The 21,279-nt window shown below is 44.8% G+C and overlaps 2 protein-coding genes across 12 annotated transcripts; one reads left to right on the forward strand and one right to left on the reverse strand.

Annotated features, from left to right (window-relative positions):
- Positions 1-409: 409 nt before the first annotated feature.
- On the reverse strand, positions 410-9,601 carry zfta (zinc finger translocation associated). Of its 7 annotated transcripts, none has more exons than XM_053860493.1 (6): positions 8,317-9,194; positions 7,218-7,244; positions 6,732-7,121; positions 5,706-6,062; positions 4,109-4,567; positions 410-3,197 (listed from the first exon to the last, which is right to left on the reverse strand). In XM_053860493.1, exons 1-6 carry the CDS (start codon positions 8,429-8,431, stop codon positions 2,776-2,778), a joined length of 1,770 nt encoding a protein of 589 aa, XP_053716468.1. In that variant the 5' UTR covers positions 8,432-9,194; the 3' UTR covers positions 410-2,775. The 7 variants fall into 7 exon arrangements, with proteins under 7 accessions (XP_053716468.1, XP_053716467.1, XP_053716464.1 ...); XM_053860489.1 differs by adding an exon at positions 9,208-9,601 and having other exon boundaries at positions 411-3,197; positions 6,732-7,244; positions 8,317-8,532; XM_053860494.1 differs by having other exon boundaries at positions 411-3,197; positions 6,732-6,984; positions 7,093-7,244.
- Positions 9,602-10,219: 618 nt separating this feature from the next.
- Positions 10,220-21,229, forward strand: si:dkey-28a3.2 (zinc finger translocation-associated protein). Of its 5 annotated transcripts, XR_008414169.1 has the most exons (8): positions 10,230-10,424; positions 13,306-16,377; positions 16,667-17,119; positions 19,422-19,477; positions 19,545-19,612; positions 19,679-19,972; positions 20,496-20,831; positions 20,904-21,229. XR_008414169.1 is itself a non-coding variant. In XM_053859713.1 (7 exons), the coding sequence occupies exons 2-7, from the start codon at positions 13,489-13,491 to the stop codon at positions 20,510-20,512; spliced, it is 3,777 nt and encodes a 1,258-aa protein (XP_053715688.1). In that variant the 5' UTR covers positions 10,230-10,424; positions 13,306-13,488; the 3' UTR covers positions 20,513-21,229. The 5 variants fall into 5 exon arrangements, 3 of the variants coding, with proteins under 3 accessions (XP_053715688.1, XP_053715689.1, XP_053715691.1); XM_053859713.1 differs by having other exon boundaries at positions 20,496-21,229; XM_053859714.1 differs by having other exon boundaries at positions 13,309-16,377; positions 20,496-21,229.
- Positions 21,230-21,279: the final 50 nt, after the last annotated feature.

Below are 21,279 nucleotides of genomic sequence, written 5' to 3' on the forward strand. Positions count from 1 at the left end.
GATGTGACGTCAGAGGACGACAGCTGAGGAAAAAAACAAGTTATTCATTATGAATCACTGGAATGTGAGTGGCTTTAATGTTTCCTGTTCCGCCTCATACAATGTCCAAGATGCTGCAGGTTGTGAATTACTGCTTGTGTAAATAGTAGAACTAGATGGCGTTTAGGTTTGATATTGGAAGTGACAACAAATTCAATGATTGATACTGCGAAGACCTTGTTAAAGAAAACAATGAGGTGACAAAACCATTCATTATTATTAGAATATTGGGTTATTTTTTATTGAATATTGTTATACTGGCACACACATTGCGATCTAAGCACAATTCAAAAAAAGTAGGCAAAAATATATAGTCATTGAGGGGAAAAAAAGAAATAACATTTATTGATGATCATCAATGGGGGGAAGCCCCGGGACCGACGCAGAAGAGACTAGGTCTGGGAAGGCCTCAGTGATCCGCCACAGTCTGTCTGATCTACTGCTGTCTCAGTGACCAAACCCCGACCAAAATGTGTGGGTGGAATAGTCGCTTTCAACTTCAACACAAGTTTTAAATGAACCGTAAAAGAAGTCAGACGAGACGATTGGTTGCGTTGAGTATTTATTCAAAGGTCATGAAGGAGAAGATGCGACACGTCTGACGTGACCAGTGGGAAGGAGATCAACAAACACTCAACAAACAAACACACTTCTCATCATCGCTGTCCTTCATTTTAAATAAGTGCTCAGGACTCCTGGAGCCCACCGGTGGATGATGCTCACATTTTCACTCCTGCCACTTCTTAGTTTTGAGGACCAATGAGTGGGGAAATAAAACACAAAACAAGACAGCATTTCTTTGAACAAGTGACAATTAAATATAATATATATTAGGGAAACCTTATACAACCAAACATTTAGGGTGGGATCTAAACACGAGGCTGGAGAATAAGTGTTGTGATTTTGAGGGAAGACTTTCCTAAGCTTTATTTTATTTAGTCATTTTAGGACAAAAATAAGAGTGAGACTGTGGTTCTTTGTCACACATTCTCTGTTTATTCACCTGGATGAATAAAAAATATATTGCCATCATTTGAATTTAAAAATAAAACTCCTGACTTCAGTAATTTTGCGTTTGAGCTGCTGAGAAACAAGAAAATAAATAAGAGAAGTTCAGACACATTTTTGTAACTCTACAACTTGACTAAATATAACAACATTTAATGTTCTCTTTTAGCTTTAAATATATACTTCTCACATCATTTTTGGTTCAGAGTTTTCTTCTTTCCCCAGAATCACAACTTCACTCTCAAAATCACAACTCAAGATCATTTCTTACAGCCAAATCTAACAAGGATGCAGCACCTTCCAATTTCCTCCCACGTTATAGACATTTTGCCTTCCGATGAAAACTGAATCCCTGAGTTACATCTTCTGAGTGAGCGGTAAAATCGGCATCTTTTTTCATGACACAGCAGAAGTTAACTTGAACGTCTGATGAGTTCCTCTGCCAAGTAGAAAAGTTCATTACAAACACAAATTGTAGAAACCAGAATTCATCAAAGTGCTTGCAAAACGGAGTAATTGTTGAAGTCCATCACATATTTACAGGTCTTTGTGCGGTACGTCTCCTGGGTGAGTGAAGATGGAGGACAGTCTTCGTTGTGGGAGAGGATGAGTAAGAGCTTGTCGTAAAAATGTAAACAAGAAAATTGAAAAGTCGTTGGCGGTTTGCTGTCACTCGCCCCTCTTTCATTGTCTTCAGCATTTTAAAGTCTAAATGTCTCCCGGCTGGGAAACTTGTGGCAAAGTGCAGGATTGTCACTGAAGACCTCTGAGATTCACCTTCCTGAGAGCGCTGGACCAGAGCACCGATCAGAAGCAGGACCCAAACTGCTGCGCTTTGCACCTTTACACCACACGACATCTGCCCTCAAACGACGAGACGAGAGCGAGCATGAAACTTTGTTTGGTCTTTAAATCTGATTTAAAATCAGACCATTACGTTGCGACATATGAACGATTGGCTGAGCACCTTGTCATTTTATACGTAGAAAGAAAGGATATCATTCAATCTGGTTCTCAGGCTGAATTATACACATATAAAGTGTTGTTGAATGATCTTCTTTCAAATCCTCACACCAGTTGTTTTTATCATCATGCAAGTGCTACTGGACTATTTTTAGTGCTGGAACTACCCACCACTGTGACAACAGCAATGTGAAGTCAAATAAACAATAAATATGAATATGATGAACTTGGTGACAACAGTCTGTATTCACTCAAGCTTTAGGAAAGACAATGATGAAAATGTATTTTTGTCATCTGTTCTGAAACAACTTCAGACTTAATAGTTCGGATATGTGGTCGCACAGCGCATGTTACCTTGGATTGACACTAACCAGGCTGTTAACATCAGTAATCCCAGCCGAGGAAATAAAAAAAAAATGCTACAAATATTGAACTCAAATGAAAAAATGGCTTCCTTAACCCTCAGCACTGACTTATGCCCCAGTAATGAGCAGTCATGAACTATGACACGGTTTAGCTAAGAAACCTGCTGACTCATGTTATCGCCAGCGGTTCATGAATTGGAATTGCTGATTCATCTGCACTTTGGCTGAATGTTTTATCACCTTTGCCCACGATAATATCAATCGTTCAGATATTCCAGATTTGAAAATCCAAAGCCTAGAAATGGCTCATCACATTTGGACTTCAGATTTGGAAAGACATTTTGGCGCACCGCGGGCGGCTGTTTCTGATCGTGTGCTCAGACGGCCGGCGGGAGGATCTCTAAGTGCCATCGTTCGCTGCAGCAGGCTGCATCTCGCTCAGCCCTTTGTTGTGGAAGAACTGTGGTGCTGTGTTGATGACCTGCTGCTTGAGCTCGTCGCTGTAGCTTAGCGAGTGCGGGTGCACCTGCTGGATGTGCCTCTTGATGGTGCTGACCTTCAGAGTGACCAGCGCCGCTCCGCACACCATGCAGAGGAGGCCGTGTCTCTGGCTGTCGTACTCCATCAGGTACTCCATCCGCCAGCGCACCTGATAGTTCCTGCGCTGGTCCTTCCCGGGATAGTGGCTGTGGCGGGAGGGCGTGTCCCGGGGTCGGCCCCTCCCTCCGCCAGCCCCCTCCTCCCTCTTCACCGCTGCGCTCTCGGAGGAGTCGTCCTCATTCGTGTCTCCCGTGGAATTTAGGACAGCTGCTGCACTGATTTCTGTTCACAGCAAGACAGTGAAAGGACATCAGCTTGACTTCCAAACATGCTCTTCCTAAACACCTCCACCTTGACATTACTGGTCTAGCAGTCAAGCAGCTGTTGTATCCACAGACGCAGGTGGTAGACTGAGGAATGTCACATCAGTTAGGAGTTTTATCTTTCATGCTCAAAGATGCTCAGCTGGTTTGTTTGACCGCCATCACTGGGGACTAGTACATAAAAATGCAGAGACAAATATGTCGGCTCGTGCTGATAGTATCATGTTACCTACTGTAGATGGTTTCCATTAGACTGAGACTACTCTGGCAGCAGTGGTTTCACAAGGTTAGAAGTATCAGCATCTTTCTCATGCTTTGACCTTAAAAAATGCATTTTCACTGACCATATTTGAGCACCATCCACAAATAGATCCAGCCTTTTAAGCACCTTTGACCTCTCACATCACCCCTCTAAGAAAATGTATCAAAACCAATTGAATAAATGAAGAATTGTTGACAGTCCAGTTAAGTACACAACAAGACAGTATGAGATGCTCGCCACAAGAAAGAGGAAAAACATTTGAACAGAGGGAGAGTTAGGAAGACCTCAACAGCAACACAGTGCTCCTCAAACCAGCACCTCAGTCTGGAGGGAGTGAAACATCGTGTGAGTTCAAGGTCACAATTTGAAAAGCGGCATCTGATGTCTAACTGAGATGAAACAAGAGTCAGTGTTGTTTTTCTGTTTTCAACAAACAGCTTCTGTGATTTTTGATAAGTTCAAACCAGAATGGTCAGCCATTTTTGTAGTCCACTCACCAAGTCGCGGCTTTTAATATGACGACACATGCATTTACAGTCCTTCCAGACGTCCATTACTCCAAAACCTGATTTTGTTCTCTGAGGTGAGTGTCACCACCGATTTCCTACCTTCCTGATTCAGCGATGTGTCCTCAGTGGAATAGTCTTTGGTCCAGGCCGCAGCCATGGCTTCCCTCTCCTGTCGGCTCAGCGTGGTGGTGTCGGGGTGGCACTCTTGGATGTGTCTGCGGAAACTGCTGACTTTGGTCTGTGGCAGCACCTGAGAACAAACCATACAGAAGGTCCCGCGGCTCGGCGGTCCGTACGCCACCATGTAGTCCAGGCGGAGTCTCCAAGGGTTCCCACCCCGCAGACGCCTCCTCCTGGGTTGTCGGAAGGATACCGGCGCTAAAGGGGGGGCTCCGACTCCTCCGTCCTCCCCGATCAGACACGTGTCCTGAGTGAAAGTGTCCTCAGTCGTGGGGTACGAGTCAGTGTTGGTGTGGAGAGCTTCGACCTCCTGAGAAAAGATCTCCACACTGCTGTCTTTGGCGTCAGGATCCGATTTGACCGAGTTTGCCGTATCTTCTGTGGAAGGAATATTAACAGGAATATTACCCAAGGAAGGAACAGGAGAATCAACCCGTTTGGTTTTTTTTCATACAGTAAGGTTTTTTTTCAATTGTGCCTTGACATCAACAGATGATTCAGATTTTTGCTCTACTCCATCTTGACAATCATGATTCAGCAGAAAAAGGTTGCTGAATGATAAGTTATCTCAGGTGCAAAAGAAAATGATTGACTAAGACCTTTGGCATCCTTAGACAGGCGCAGAGTGGTGGGCTCCAACCAAGTGAAGGATCAGATGGGGGCCCTTAAAAATGACGCTGTTCCCATGCACAACTCCGCTCCGCAAGTTGTGCACAGCTTCATTTAGCTAAAGCTAAGGTAGCGCTTGTAGCAAACATAAACAGAGCGCGTCATCACAAATAACGCAAAGATTGTGAATGATTTCTGCGATTTATACAAATCAATAAAATGTTGCTATAATGGTAATAAGACGATCAACAAAAAAGACACATGAATAATAGGAGGGAGGAAGGAAAGGAAGCACATTGGTGTTCTGCAGGCAGGAAGCCTGAGGTCAGAGCTCCCTGAGAACCAGGTAAGATTAAAAGGTGAGGGACACCTGTGGCCACATGACCATCAACTAATCCTCCTGTTTACTTGTGACTGATCAGTAATCGGTGTGGGAGCAGCGCCATGTTTCCATCCACCGTTCTCTCAGACGCTTCAGCCGTTACAAGGCCAGGTGTCATTACAGGCATGTGAGCATCACTTGTCAGTGGGATGCCGTTGAGGAGTAACTGGCTTATTTGTTTACTCGGGATGAACTGATGCTAAATTTGGAGGTTAATAAAACAGATTTTTTTTAAATAGATATATTTTAGATAGTCATCCCAGTAATTTCTTAAATGTTGGATGTACAGTGCAGCAAAAGCATTGACGAATTTGTCAGTTACTTCAGTGGCTGTTAGCTTCAATTATTCACAAGTTGACTGGGTTTAATTTGTCACACTCAATAAGCACATTTGCTATGCACCAGAGGTATAGCAGAGAAGATCAGAGACATGGTCTCAGACTGTACTGTTATTTGCTAAGTTTGTGACAGACATTCTTCTTCATGTCTTGTATGCCATGACAAAAGGAAAAACTGCTGTCTCACCGTGTGTCTGCGCCCAGGCCTGCAGGACACAATGCTTCTCCTCCGAGCTGTACACCAGAGAGTCCGGGTGGTTGTCCAACACGTGGCTCTTTATGTGGTCCAGATGAAGTGAGGGCAGCTGGTCTCCACAGACCATACACAGCAGCCTGCTGGCCTCTACCTCATACTCCATCAGGAACTCCTGCCGGAACCAGGCATGCAGCGAGTCGTTTAAGTATCGCTCCAGTGTTTTGGCTGTAGGTGTGGAGAGGTCCTGCGGCTCCGCTGGAGGCTGGGGCGCGTCACTGGCCTCCGAATGAGGGGAGGCGCTCAAACGTTGTTGGGGCTGGTCCTCTTGATGCGCGGCATCCAGGATGTCTGAGGAAAAAGAAGGTCCAAAAGTTATAAATGCACACAGACAATGAACGGTCTGGTAATGTATGCTAGGTTTAAGAGGAAACTTTGCAAATGAATAACCAACAGGATTGTGAGAGAGCAGATATCACCATGCAACAAAAGGTTTGATTATGACAACTAGACCAGGCAACAGTCCATGAACCAAGGTTTACCACAGCAAACCAATCCAGCACTTTCCAAATCTGGCAGTGACAGAGACAACAAAACCCTGATAGTAAGACGACAAAACATCGCATTTAAATGGCAATGCTTTTGGATGTGGAGAGGGCCCCTTTGTAAGCCTTAAATTACAAAGGTTACAATGGTAAGACTTGATGCGTTACATGATTAGCTTTCTGTTTTTTAGCTATTTGAGCAACATCTCTGTATTAGTGGAACACAAGTCTTACTCCCAATAACCAGCATGGGCCACAATAACCCTGTTACTGATGCTTCTGTCTTTGAAACACTCTCGATTGTTTTGTTCTTTTCCAGCTGCTCGCACATCAAAAATTAATAATAGTTTGATTTCCCTCAAGTTATCTGTGACGTCATGGGAATTACATCATTGCTCACCCTCCCACAGCACCACACACATATAAGCCCACAGTGCCACCAAGTGGCAGACTGTGGAACGAGCATTACACTCACCAGCTGAGTGTTGACCAGCCTCCAGGAATTCATCCTGCCTTTCTGGTGACGTGGGAGCAGCGTCAGGAGACCCGTACTGCCTCTGAGCACCCCCCAGGCTCAGGTGGCTCTCCCAGCCAGAGCGGATCACCTCCTTGTCCGCTGGACTCCACAGCAGGGAGTCGGGGTGCTTCTGTCTGATGTGTCTCTTGATGGTGCTGAGCTTCAGCGTGGCTAGGGAGCTTCCACACACCATGCAGATCATCCCATGTCTCTGCGGGTCAAAGTCCATTAGGTACTCGCTGCGCCAGTACTCATGGTAGTAGCGACGGTGGTCTCGGCCCGGAATCCGACTGAGGCCTGGGCGAGAAGCGCGGTGTACCCTGGATTTCAGTCTAGAGGGTCCAGGAGCTGGGGAGAGGAGCAGAGGCTGGTCTGGACCCTCGGTGATGCTCCAGTAGCTAGTAGGTCGCGGAGTGATCCTGGGCCCTTCAGACCCGTCCTCACCATGACCATTGGCAAGACCCTCCTCTTCTAGAGGAAGAAGAGACAAACATGCGATTAGCAGCCTGAAGTCAAGTACATTTTCATCTCTTCAATGCAAAACACTAAATCTTTCAAGAACCGAGTATCGTGTGTGAACTTTATTCCTCATCTACTTTTGGTGTTTAACACGTTCAGGTTGCTTGATGGGTAAAATGTGGGATGGACTAGTAACAAGATATATTTTCATGTACTCCGTCATATATTCATCTAGCTGAACATGAAAAAGGAACCTGCTCCACGACCAACAGTTTTATGGCATTCAAATCACATATATCCAGACAAACCTAATTTTGCAGAGTAACGGTTGAGTCCCCTACATGACCCATTAAACACCAATCCTTACTACTTTAAGTCCAAAACCAACATTGCGTGAAGGTGCTGTGGACAGCATCAACTGCATCAACGTCTACTCAGATCACACACACTGCCGAATTGAAACGCTTCTATAATCCAGTAGAGGCGAATGAAATGCGCGACAAAGACGCGTGTCGCTTTTGTCATTTGGACGTGACTCCTTCAAAACATGAGCCCTATGGAGAGAAGTGAACTACCCCCCAGTGATCTGACCAATCAGAAGACGGATTAGCACAATTGGCTCGAGATCAGGAAGTGTGCGTTATCGGAGAACTTTAACCAAAAATACTGACAGTATGGCTCCAGCGTTTAAGGTCTTATTGAAAGGATCGTTCATAGTGAACGTACGATTGGGGTTAAACGTGAATAATATGGCTCGTAGATGTTTCCTCGTGATTAGAAAGTGAAATTGCGCAGCTCTTAGTTGAAAATTTGTTTCATCCATTGAACCGGCGACCATGACAACATTCACCGCCTCACACAAGCTTTTGTCCGAACACCGACAGTGACATGTCCTGTATTTTCGCTATGATTTAATCCCATAATAGCTGCGGTGTCTGGGAGCGTCCTGTAGGGGGCGTCTGAGCGCCGGCCTTTGTTTACAGGAGCCCCAGACTGGGGGGGGGGGGGTCATGCTGCTCAGTGTATTGTCCCTGACGCGGATTAATGGCCGTGACAGCCACATCCACACCAGCAACATCTTTACCTGCGTGGTCACTCTCCTCCTGCGTGGGTTCCTCCTCCCCGCCTATCATGAATGAGAGCAGCTCAGTGTGCTCGGCACGCCGGAGGTCCACTGGCTCGATGTCCGTCTCTTCCATCACCGGCCTGCTGCCGCCGCTGCCAGTCTCGCTGCCGCCGGACTCTGGCGGCTCCCGGTGCCCCGGCGGCTCCTCGTCTCCCTACCGTCAGTGTTTGGCAGCTGTGGAGCGGATCATGTTCTCTGACAGCATGTCCGGCTCGGCTAGGTTCACGTCACTAACCAGGAGCCCAAGTTAACTTTTCATAAAAAAAAAAAAAATCACACTCTCGTGGTTCCGATGACGAACCGCCGCAGTCGCTTCCAGAACCGAAGAAGAGCACCCGGGTACGGGCCTCCGGTCATGTATTTTAAGGCTCTCGCTTGTCTTCAGGGTGGGGAGCCGGACTAGGGGCCCCTGGGGCTCCTTAAGGGGCTCCTGGGTAAATTTAAAGAGACAGTAGCAGCGTCGACACCCACCCTGGTGGGGCGAGCGCAGTGGCAGCAGGCGACGAGAGCGCTAATCCGCTAATCTCAATACCACTGTCTTCCCAAAATCGTGTTCAAAACCGAGGCGGAAGTCGCTCGCTGACAGTAGCATAACGTCCAGAACGAGAAGCAGCCGATCCAGTTTCATGAAATTAAAATGGACCGCGATCCTTTGTCCGACAATAAATCCGAGGCCCTTTCTATATGTATTGAAACATTCATTTTTCTTATTTTTATTTTATATTTACTTACATTCACACGAATGGAAATAAACAATGCTGAGTTTTAGATTATATATTCCCTACAACATCGCGGCCAAAATAGTTAAAACCTGTTAACGTGAGCTATATTTCTAGGCAACCAATTTACCTTTGGTTTTTGATGTCACAGGTTTGGAAGTTTAGAATTCTGAAAATGATCAAAGGGTTCTTTTTCACAAGTTTGTCCTATGGCAGGTGTAATAGAACAGGTTTGCCCAACGATTCGTCAATGTTACTGCAATCCTTCCAGTTCAGGTGGTTGTCCTTTGATGTATCAGGATGTCTTTGTAGTAAGTGTTTATTGATAGAGATGAAAGGCCAGTTTTTAACATCGGTCATGAAGCATGAAAAGTGTCCAAACTATTGTTTGACCATCAACTATTATGACCACAAAGAATTGTTAACATCGTTTTTTTATAGTGGAGGTTTTAGTTATATTTTAATGTTTTGTTTTTTGTTTTTTTTTCAACATCATCTCAGGGGCGTAACCATTTATCAGGGACTATTACCACCAATGCCTGATGCATCTGACTTAAACTCCCATACACATACATTTATGGACAGTTATTTTAAAAACCCAATAGAATTAAAGTAATTTCAGATTCACACATGTTGAGAATGGCTTTCTATTTTTGTGACATTCAAGACAGTAACAAATATGTGTGTTTTATTCCACTACTGCCCCACTCCTTTCAACGTGGCTGTAGCGTTTTATATTTTATCTGAACAAAACAAACAAGGTTTATCGTCTGCCCTTGATAATACTTGGGTTTGCATATATTCTTGTCTCGTACGTCTCTCATGAGTTAATTCATTTACGTATTTCTCTTTGAGCTATACGTTCGATTCCTGTCTGGATACCGAACCATATAGATAGAGAGAGCACCGTAGATTATACAGCGGCATGGTCGGTTCATTTAGTCATATGTCGTGTCTTAAAACTCTAATAATTGAAATCTTACATTATTGTTTCATCAAGAAAACGTACTGATTGGGGCCAGTTATTCTGGTTTTGCACAGGGCCTCGACACGCTGTGTTTAATCCATAGGTATATGCATGTGCAACCATATTTTAAAACGGCAAATACAGCTTTGATATTCAGTCGTTATGGCTGAGATGGGAACACGCCCGCTGAGAAGCGCGGACGCGTCCGAATCCAGGTCTAACATCCTGGTACTTGGCTGGGTTGTCAAGGCAGCCTCCTGAGAGCTCGACAGGCGGGCTGCTGCTGCTGCTAGCTGCCGCGTCTCTGCTCATGTACGCTGCTAGCAGCCGCCCAAAACCTCCACTCTGTCACTGTCACGGAAAGTTAGGTGTCGCTCAAGGTAACGGAGATGCATGTTTTTGTTTCCACACGTGTGCTGCTGTCCTCAGTTTCGACTCGAGCGTCTGTCTGTCCCCGTCAGCCAGAGCGTGTGGACAACAGGAAGGGCTGTCCATTGTGTCACACCGAGAGACACTCAGCTTCAGACAGGATTTACGACATGTTTCTGTTGCCCCATCCCGCACACGCATCAGCGTAACGGCAATATATATTGTGTTGTTTGGTTTTACGAGGGTAGAGTAAACGTAAAAGGGTTGGGGTCGACAAGCTTGACATAGACAGGGAAGACAGCATTTAAAGGGACAGCGTCCTTCATCTTCCTTTCTGCGTCTGGTAGCTGCATCAACAACATGTTGGAATCATGAACTGGCCTCTTGTAAATATTGCCATGACTTAAAAACATTCCGCTTAGATGCAAAAGACAGGTATGTACTTGCAGTTTCATGTCAATGTCTTCTGCTGAGCAGAGACTCTAGTGAGAAACCAGGTGTGCTCCATTCAACCAGCGTGTGCCTCCATCTCTGGACATGAGATCCATGCCAAACACAAGGCTAGTCTGAAAACGTGTTCCAGAACTACCGTACCACTACGGTGAATATTATGCGCTTAACCAAACTGAAACCCAGTTATAATGACCTAGTTTGTTTTGAAGCCCCCATCCTCAAATTAAGGCTTACACGAAGAGGCTGGTCAATGCAAAGAAGTCTTCCTTATTGTATAGGCGATTATGTTTTAAAACATTTCAAATGTTACCTGTCGTTATGTAAAATGAATGATGATCGAAACTAGATTTGATTGGTATATTCACACTATTAGTGTTGTTAAAAAGTAAAAGACGAAATAATATGTGTAATAAATTCTGTGCACTTTTATTGCGTCAAATGTTAAACTATTTGGGAAAAGTTGCATCTCACTTTTACAGTCTAGTTCCCATTGTGTCGTGTTTCTATGCTTGACATTATTACTGATTTATGGATTGCTATGTCGACTACTCATTGCAGTCCTATCTTAGATTAATGTCCTTTATTTGTACCACAGTGGGGAAATTAAACGTGTCACGGCAGCGACAAGCAAAGACACTAAGACATCAAAGACAACCAACACATCAAAGACACACAGCAAACAGCGAAGATGCACACAAAGCAACAGGAAACAGGCTGTCTCAGAATCAGAATCAGCTTTATTGTCATGGTCAGTGGGGATCCCACCAACTAGGAAAGTACTTTGGAATAAAGTGCTGTCATGAACATAATCATAATCATCATCATCATCATAACAAGACAATGAAATAAACAGCAATAATAGAAACAACTTATAAATAATGAATAACACACAAACAACAAGGGCTGATCATAAATTCATCAATCTGAACTAGCATTGCATATAAGGAGACTTGGTGGTGGAACGGAGAAGTGCAGGAGTCTGTACAAAGGAAGAGGTTAGCTAAGAAAAAGTATGGTATAAGGTATGTTGAGAGAACAGAAGAGAGTAGACAGGAGTACAGGGAGGCTCAGCAACAGACAAAGGTAGTGGTGTCAATGGCCAAACAGAGGGCCTACGAGGACTTGTATGTGAGGTTGGACGGTAAGGAGGGTGAGAGGGATTTGTACAGGATTGCAAGGCAGCGAGATAGAGATGGGAAGGACATGCAGCAGGTTAGGGTGAGCAAGGATAGAGAGGGAAATGTTTTGACTGATAACAGAAGTGTGATGCTGAGATGGAAAGAGTACTTTGAAGAGCTGGTGAATGAGGAAAAGGAGAGCGAACAAAGAATAGAAGGAGTGACCATCGTAGATCAGGACGTAATGTTGTGGAATTTCTTGACTTCAATAAAGAGAGCATTGTCTTTTATGAATATTTATTGAAGAATCTTTGCAAAGAGAGTGAGAAGACAAGTTCACAGTATGAAGTTGAAAATCTCACCGAGGAATTCTCAGCGAGCACACACTTCAATCACTGGACTGGAGGGGTACACAATAACATTGGAGATAACCAGCAAGAATGTAGCAACAACCTTGAGCATCTGTGAGATGCTCAGTCTATACTCAGAGTTCTGATAACAAGGAATGGTTTAACAAAAAACAACGAGGCAGCCTCCACAGTAACTTTCTATAAGTCTGAGCAATGTCAGTAACTTTCCATTCATCGGAACAGAACAATATTTTTTCCATCACAGTGGCAAAGATTAGTAAAGCTAAAGTGAGAAGGGCATTGAAGAGGATGAAGAGTGGAAAGGCAGTGGGTCCTGATGATACACCTGCGGAGGTGTGGAAGCGTTTAGGAGAGGTGGCCGTAGACTTTTTGATGAGAACATTTAACAAGGTCTTTGAGAGTGAGAAGATCCCTGGGGAATGGAGGAGAAGTGTGTTGGTGCCCATCTCCAAGAACAAGGGAGATGTCCAGTGTTGTGGCAACTATAGAGGGATAAAGTTGATGAGCGTATGGCTCATCAACTTTATGATGAAGTTGTGGGAAATAGTAGTAGTAGTAGTAGTGTTTTTAGTCCAGTCCAATTTGTTGTTTAGGATGTTCACCAGTGCAGGTGGGGAGCATTGGTGCCTGTAGAGGTCCACCATCAGCTCCTTGGTTTTTACCAAATATTCTGGGCCATTGTTGAACGATAGTTTTGCCAAAATAAGGTCCACATAGTCTGGACTCAGGGTGTTTTTGTTAGCAGAAGATCCTTCATATTTTACGCATAATCTTGTTGTTAATTGTTGATCACTGTTCTAATTTAGTTTAACTATTGTCTCTGTTATCTTTTTTTCATTTACTTTTATTCAATAAAAGATAAATACATATTAACATAATCTGATGTATTGACATGGTTGCACAATTTGAAATACAATTTGAAATAATGAAAATGTGTTTTTGTTTTGCAGAAGCCCTCTATTCTGATACCATGTTGGTGGAGCGATCAGGAGAAAACAACGCACTTCTAATCTTCCCTTTGAAATGATACAGAAGAAAACCATGGAAACTGGGGCGCTGCAGGACTGGGGGAAGTCTTTCAATATTTTTGGATAAGCACCGATGCAGTGCAAGGTTTCAATATATTGTCAACGATGAAAGGTAAGAGTCGTTCCCATCGGTACCGGCCTGCCTCAGAGTATGATGATGCCACACTTGCCCAAAAGAGAGAGTACTGGAGAAACAAGAAACGAGAGCAAAGAGCTCGGCGATCGGAAAGAGCAGGAGTCCAGAGAGGAGACAGTTGTGGAAATATCAGTGATCCTCCAACTGTAAACTCTCTGTGTACAGATGATCCGTCACGCAAAATCAGCAATGTGTATGCACTTCGTCAAAAGGAAATAAAAGTTGAAGACTTAACAGAGGAAGTAGGTGAAGTACAAAATGAGAAGTGGTTTGAGAACTCACCTCAGGTGCCATCGTCATGTTTCATCTCAGCTACAGTATCGGCGTCAGCCAGAGTTCCTGAGAGCGGAACCTTTGCCTCACTTACAACCAATAGAACCCAACTCTACAACAGCTCCTTGGTGCCTGCTGTCCGAAATGGCAGAGTTAGAAATGGCAGCTCTTCTAGAATTAAACCTCAGCCTTGTGTTTCTATGCAACAGATGTCAGTCTCTGAATCACAAAAAGCACAAGACGCACTTCAAGCGAAGCAAACTGTGAATTCATGTACAACTCTTAATTTCTCTCAATGTGGATCAAATGCTGTCAAAACAAGGGACAAAACAGTTCCTCAAATTGGTACAAAATCTCTTTTGGGACGTACTCAAAGAAGCAGATGTGTAGTCAACTCACAAAGTTTGCTGGTGTCAGAGGAGGAGAAGGCAGCGAGGCGCAGAGAGCAGTGGAGAATCAAAAAGAGGGAGCAGAGAGCAAAGCTGGCTGCAAGGCTAGGTAAGACCACGCTGAAGACGCAGAGAACAGATGTGAATTCAGGGGGCAGAGCTGCACAAAATTCAGCCCTTAATGAAAACAGACTTCCGTCTCATCTCCCACCAAAGACGTTTTTTAATGGAGTGGGCCAGAAACAGTGGAATCGAGTTAAAACTGTGGCCAAAAGGGAAAACCAAAAACTTCAAATTGGGTGTTCCTTTGGTCAACAGATGGGCCGATCTCCAACTCATGCTGCTGTGCCCACTTCTTGTCGAGGGAGAGCCAGATGCAAAACACCCAGACATCGACATAACGAAGCTCAGAAAGTGGTGAATCCAAGAAATGCAAGAGGAAAACTCTCCCTAGTTTCTGGATTTGGCTCCCGAAATGTTCCCAAAATTGATCCCAATGACAGCCTTGAGCAGATCATAGCCAAGCGAAGAGAGTACTGGCGGATTAAGAAAAGGGAGCAGCGGGCAAAGATGTCCATGGAAGCGAAGGCTCGGCTGGCAGAGAGGGACTCCTTTATGCGCAGAGTGAAGCGCTATCAGTCAATCTTGGAGGAGATCAGGAGATCGAGAAATTTAAGCCATATATCGGAAAGTCCTCTAACTTCTGCTTCAGAGACCATTGGAGGTTTTATCAAGGAAGATGGTACAATGACTTTCAACATTTCTCAGAGTTCAGAGTTCTTAAGTGAAGAAAAGCAATGTGGTGTATCAAAAAATACGACTGTTTCTCAACCACCTCCTGACACAAAATGGAGAACCGCTACGCCCATTTCTGAGAAGCCGGCTTCCCAGTCACCACGGTTACCCAGAGTGAAAATCTCTGTTCCACTGTCTGGAGCATTGGCCCCCAAGCCATCGGGACTGCTCTCAATCAAACCAGTGGATCCCATTAAAAGCCCAACTGTCCAAGCTGCTGGCCAGCCTTCGCTCACTCATCCCCTGCAGATGCACAGTTCTCTTGTCACAGGACCTACTGCCGAGTCTGACCATGGCGGCTGTGTGATGAAAATGGCCGTCTCAAGTAGTGTTCCATCTTTGTCAAGAGTTTTGTTTGATCCCAATTTGACAGAAGAGGAAAGGATGGCCAAGAAGAGGGAGTACTGGAGGGTGAAAAAGCGCGAACAACGAGCAGCTCGCGCAGCTCGACTTAAGCTGGGTGTTTTTCATGCAAGAGTCAATTCAACTATACAAAGAAGAAAAGCCTCCAGACAAATAGCAGTAAACACTGGGCTGCTAAACAGGTCAGAATTAGCCAACAGTCATTCGAGAAAAGGTACTGCAGAGCTGCATGTAGGTAAAATAAAGCAGGAAACTGAGTCTGTAGCAGCTGATATCATCGATCCCTGCCCTGACCAAGTCATCCATTCACTTATGGAGCCTTCAAACTCAGCACTTCCAGCAGTTGAACCCCCTCAGATAGAGGTCAACCCAGCACAAGCTGCAGAAAGCCAAATTACCACTCTGCAAGCAGTGGCCTCCATGAAGAAGCTCCTGGAGGAAACACTTAGCACTGTGACCGACAGGCAATCTGTGCAGACTGAGATCAAAACAGAAGCCGTCGAGGACATTCCTGAAGAAGACACAAAACCAAAATTGTCAGAACTGATTCCTGAACAAGATTCTCCTGAAATGACGAGTGACTTGAAGCTACACATAAAAGCAGATGCCAGTGAGCCTGAAGTGTCATCAAGCCCTCTTTGTAATGAGCTGAGCCAAAAGACTCCCCCGCCGCTGGCGTCAGATGAAGCTCCACCTTCCACTTGTGACCACGATGCTCAAACATCACCCAATGTCATCGTTAGCCTGTGCAAGGTGGAAGCTGTTCAGGACCCAGCGTCACACATCAGGAATCTGAGACTTCGTCCAAGGATCACTCAACATGCGCAGCCTTCACAACAGGCCATGTCCCAGCAGCAGCTCTCACAGTTGAAACTCTGCAAACAGCAGAAGGGGCAAAACTGGGCCATGCAGAAGTTAAGCTTGAAGCAGAGCGGCAGGACCAGTCTGCAGGAGAAACGAGAGTACTGGAAGCTGATGAAGAGACAGCAGAGAGCTCGACTACGGGCCCGGCAGAGGGAGGCACAGATAGATGTACAGGTAAAGCTGCTATTTTCACCACTTTTATCGCAGCTACCTCAATAAAGTTGATCAGCAAGGTGACCTCTTCAGTTGGTCTTGGGCTCATAAATAGTATTGACATTTTGCAAAAATGATGAATGGGGAGTTTTAACAAGTTTATATAACTTCAGAGGGAAGTAAAGTGATAAAGAAGGTATATGACTTTTTACGCTGTATGATTGTAGCAATTGGTACCATATTTCAAACTCACATTCAGGTTTTCTTTTCAATTGCACATGTCCATTGTGAAATGTAATGTATTTTTCAGGATCCAGCTCTTGAAGCGTTTGACCACTCTGGAGATGACCCTCTTTTCAAACCATCCAATGATGAGTGGACTGCCAAAATTCCAGGCGTGGACTCGCCTCTCCCTCTTCCGACTCTAATCCCACCAGACAACCCCCTTTCAAGCATGGACCTGCATCCTATCGAACCGCTCTGGCCGTCTGCAGTCTCTGGACTCAGTCCTGTAAAACTATCACACAGCCCTGAAAACATCAGCCCACTTCCAACAGAAATGGCACCTTTGAACAATCTGGTTCCTCCCAAACGAATCCCTGGTGAGCCTGAGGAAGACTTCATGAAGAGGAAAAGGGAATACTGGAGGATAAAGAAGAAAGAGCAGCGGGCAAGGAAAGCTAATCGGATTCAAGCTGTCACAGCTGGGACGACTTCCAACAAGTGGAGACCCATCCCAGCGGCACAGGACCTGCTGACACAGGTTTGAGCGCATGTTGTCAATGTGGTTAGGTGTGTATCAGTTATTGTTTTTAAGATGATGTTCCTTTTTTCCCAATTTAAACTTTCTCGATTACATAACCATTTAACTGTCAGTTCCATCACCACTGCTGCTGTGAGTCAGTCTATCTCCACTGTTATTATAGGCACTGGCATCATGTATTTAGCACTTGACAGTTACCACTTTTGTGTACGAAGATTAGATTAGACAGGCCTTATTGGATTAAATCCAAAAAAAACGTCATAACTGAATGGCAGATTTGATAACTGTACCACAAGGTGCATGAGCAAACCACTAAGAGGGTTTGTTTTAAAAACAAAAACTGGAGCTGTACCTTTATGAGGACTGTTTATTACTGCCATTTTTCAATTGAACATGGCTCTTGACATGGGAAGGAAGAACATGAACCTAAGTGGTATCATGGAAACTTAGGTGAACCTTTTAAGGACTATTTTGGATCCATCTTGGCTTGACTCGATGATTGACTCGAAAGTGGTGGCATATTAATATCAGAGGTAATGGTTAATGTCTGGGACTAACAGACATGTAAGATGTCATCTAAGTTGACTTCATATGAGTGGTCTATTCATAAGTCTCTGCTAAAACCAGTAATTAAAAAAATGTATTTCTGTAATTGTGATTTCTGACTGACAGCAGCAATGATCAAGTTAACTCATGTTATCAGCATTAGGCAAATCAATGTTCATACTTGCTTTTGTGTAGTTCATGTTATTGCTCAAAATGATACACAGGTATGGATATTATTATTGTGTAAAGCAGTGCGTATGCTGAATCTTAACACTCAGCGTGCTGCTGCTCACTTCTGTTGCGTATAATATGCAGTATTTATATTACGGTTACAGGTGATCCATTGCGAAATTCGCAGCAGTCAGGTTTAGAACACTCGACTGCTGGTATTTAGACGCACTCGTCTGAGTACAAACCACGTGCGTGTGTTTGTTGACAAAACGGGATTAGCACTAGCTAGCTCCAGCCTGTCTGCTGAACCTCGCTCTCACGAGATTATCGTGGTTGTCGCGCCACTGACGTCAGAGCACCCCACAACCAATTGCTAGCAAGCCTATTGTCCTTAAAGTAGATGTGTGGCAGCTGGCAAAATGGGCAAGCGGAAGGATTTAACCGACTATGACAAGGGCCAGATTGTGATGGCTCGGCGACTGGGCCAGAGCATCTCCAATACCGCAGCTCTGGTCGGCTGTTCCCGCTCAGTCGTGGTCAGCACCTATCAAAAGTGGTCCAAGGAGGGGAACCCAGTGAACCGACGACAGGGTCACGGGCGCCCGAGGCTCAGTGATTCGCGTAGAGAGCGAAGGTTGGCCCGTAAGGTCCGAATCAACAGATGAGTTACCGTTCATTTTGTGACGCCGCTTCCGGTGACGTCTGACAGCTCGCAGGCGCTGGTTCCTCATCAACAGTGTCTCTTTTGCGCCATCTGCGCCCTTCGTGGTTGCAGTTCCGTGACTTGCTTGAATCTGCCTCGGCCTGGCCTCCGTTGCTGTCATATGACTCGATTGTTGGGTGTCAGCGGACGGCCTAGCAAGCACACGACACACTCCTGACTGTTAGCCTGCTAGTGTTAGCATGTCAGCCCATCACGGCGCTGTGTTTATAAACCTCGGTTCACAGCCGACGTCACATATCGCGGCCGACTCATGTGCGCGTGTTAACACGGCTGCAGCGACGACCTCGATGACGTTACACCCGAAGAACGTCACACCCTCCTCTACCTGCGAGGTCTTACCTGTCCGCTCACCTTCACAGCTCACCCACACGGGAGAGTTGTGTTCAAATGGAAAACATCTAATCTAGATTATTAGCGTCGTGCTGGGACTAACCAACACAACAAATCTGAGGTTCAACAAAGACTCAAGTCATTGATCACCAGAGTTTTTCTGTTAGCCTTGACTCCTGGTTTCCAGACTTGAGTTGGTGGAGGTAGTATTGGCAGAAGAAGCACCACAAAAATGAAAATAAAAAAAGCTGACGGTGTGGTGTTTGAGCTCCACAATTTAAGGGGAATTACTATCATTTGCATTAGAGTCTAGTCCCAGGGGCCAAGGACAAGGAAACTTCTCTCATATTTAGACTCTTGCTGAGCGTACCACTCAGCAAGAGTCTGAGTGGTACGCTCAGACTCTGAGCTGAGTCTGAGCGTACCACTCTTAACAGCACAACCTTAGCGTGCTGTTAAGGTTGAGCAGTTTTGATGAAGATGATATTGTCATTATTAAAGAAGATGGCTTCTCTTGTCTGATGAATGCAGAGAGCTCTGGCGGTGACGTCTGAACAAGCGGATAAGGATTCACAACAGTTGACCAGGTGGGCTCCCTGCTGTTGTGTGGTGGTATGTTGACTGAATGTACCAACTCTTTGCTTTCCTCACTAGTGAGTCTTTCGGTGCTGCGCAGGGATCTTTCACCTTCTGCGACAACACAGCAGCTGCCTCAGCACCGAGTAAGTCTTCCGAGGATTACAATCATCTGCTCCTACGAAGCCCTTTGACCGTAGTTGGTTTTCCAGGTGAGCCTGACCACCACGAGGATGAGGACTTCATCTCTGTAGCCTTGTGGAGGAACTGCTACCTCATGGACTACGACCCGCTGAACCAACTTTTGGTGTGCATGGTGTGTGGGGAGCTGCAGTACTCTCACAGCCTGGAGGGGGTCAAAGCTCACATCGACCAGGCGCATCCTCAGACCATGGAGCTGGAGGTTTTGGATCGTCAGCGGCTACTGGATGCCTGGGATAAACAGTTGTCACAGAGAGAGCGGTTCTTCACCAGCCAGCTGCAGCAGAAGAGTGCAGCTGTGGCAGGTAGTCAACGTTTTTAACCAAAAACCTCAAAGGGTGGTTCAATCAACTACAAAATGTTGTTTTTTTGTGACTGTTTTCAAGTGAACAGTGTACAAAAACTTGAAAACATGAAGACTATGTCTGTTTTTAACTGATGCCACTGTTTCATACACGTTTAAGATCAATATAGTAAAAACAAAAAAAGCTTGTGTGATACACGTCTGCCCAGTTCAATGGCGTCCAAACGGTTCCAGGAAGGGCTGTGATGGCTGCAGGTTTTTGTTCCAACCAGTCCGGAGCACACCTTTTCACCTGTCAGGTGTCTGAAGACAGTAACACAGTCAGTCTGCTGCTTGTTTCAACTGAAATACCATTGGTTAAACTGTGTGTTTGATTGGGTGCAACAAAAAGCAAGCGTTGCGTCATTTTACACGCCTATTTTGATCATGAAGCTGCTGAAAGAGCAGCCCTCATCTAATGGAATGTTTTGCATTGTTGAGAATATATTTCTATTTAGCTGTGTGTTTCGTTTCTTGTTTCTCAGACGCAGACTCAAACTGAACCACGAACAGAAAAGAGGACACTACAGACGTGGCGGGAAGACGTCTACTTTTGTATCAGTCTTATTTATGTTTTCGGACATTATTGTCGTCGGAGCAGGAATCACCATATGATTCCGTTGTACCTTTTCTGAGATCATCTGATCTTTCTGAAAGCCATTTCATTTATTCAGCTGTCTCATCTGAATAATGGGAACTATTACGGTCAAGTCCAAATAAGGAGTAAATAATTTGGTGACCTCTGGCTGCACAAATGGAGCACCTTGTCTGCGGTAGATTTGTTACATTCCACTTACAGTTACACGGCAGAGTTTCCCCAAGTAAGTCTTTTTTTTTTTAACCTTAATTTTATTCACTTTACTTGGTACATTCTGACGCTAAGTTCTCCACAGCTGCTGTACATATGCACAACAATCTGGGATTTCAGAGGCCATGGTTTCCGTCTCATAGGTTCTGTAAATATTATTTACAGACTGAAGTAGTAGCATGAGTAGCAAACAATGTCTGGAATGCATCTGTTTTCAGTGATTTTTTTTTTTTACATTCTGAAGAAATCGGAACAAACTGTGATTTTCATGTTTAGAAAAAAAAAAAAAACTATTCTCACAGACACGACACACTAGCGAGGATGCTAATTTAAGGTCTGAGAATGTATTTCTGACTTGTATAAACGAGGTGTTTGATATTCAATTTCAGTGAATAAACCTTTTGTACATTTGGTTCCATTTCTGGTCACGTTTCGTTTATTCTACCGGACGTGTCGCCTGG

Source organism: Synchiropus splendidus, chromosome 3 (genome assembly GCF_027744825.2).
Source record: "Synchiropus splendidus isolate RoL2022-P1 chromosome 3, RoL_Sspl_1.0, whole genome shotgun sequence".
Lineage (NCBI taxonomy): Eukaryota > Metazoa > Chordata > Actinopteri > Syngnathiformes > Callionymidae > Synchiropus > Synchiropus splendidus.

Coding starts and splice junctions, on each gene's coding strand:
- zfta (XM_053860489.1), bottom strand. CDS start 8,431: ATGGAAGAGACGGACATCGAGCCAGTGGACCTCCGGCGTGCCGAGCAC. Junction 7,245..8,316: donor GGAGGAGAGTGACCACGCAG/GTAAAGATGTTG, acceptor TTCTTCCTCTAG/AAGAGGAGGGTCTTGCCAAT. Junction 6,063..6,731: donor GGCTGGTCAACACTCAGCTG/GTGAGTGTAATG, acceptor CTTTTTCCTCAG/ACATCCTGGATGCCGCGCAT.
- si:dkey-28a3.2 (XM_053859713.1), top strand. CDS start 13,489: ATGAAAGGTAAGAGTCGTTCCCATCGGTACCGGCCTGCCTCAGAGTAT. Junction 16,378..16,666: donor AGGCACAGATAGATGTACAG/GTAAAGCTGCTA, acceptor TGTATTTTTCAG/GATCCAGCTCTTGAAGCGTT. Junction 17,120..19,421: donor CACAGGACCTGCTGACACAG/GTTTGAGCGCAT, acceptor TGATGAATGCAG/AGAGCTCTGGCGGTGACGTC.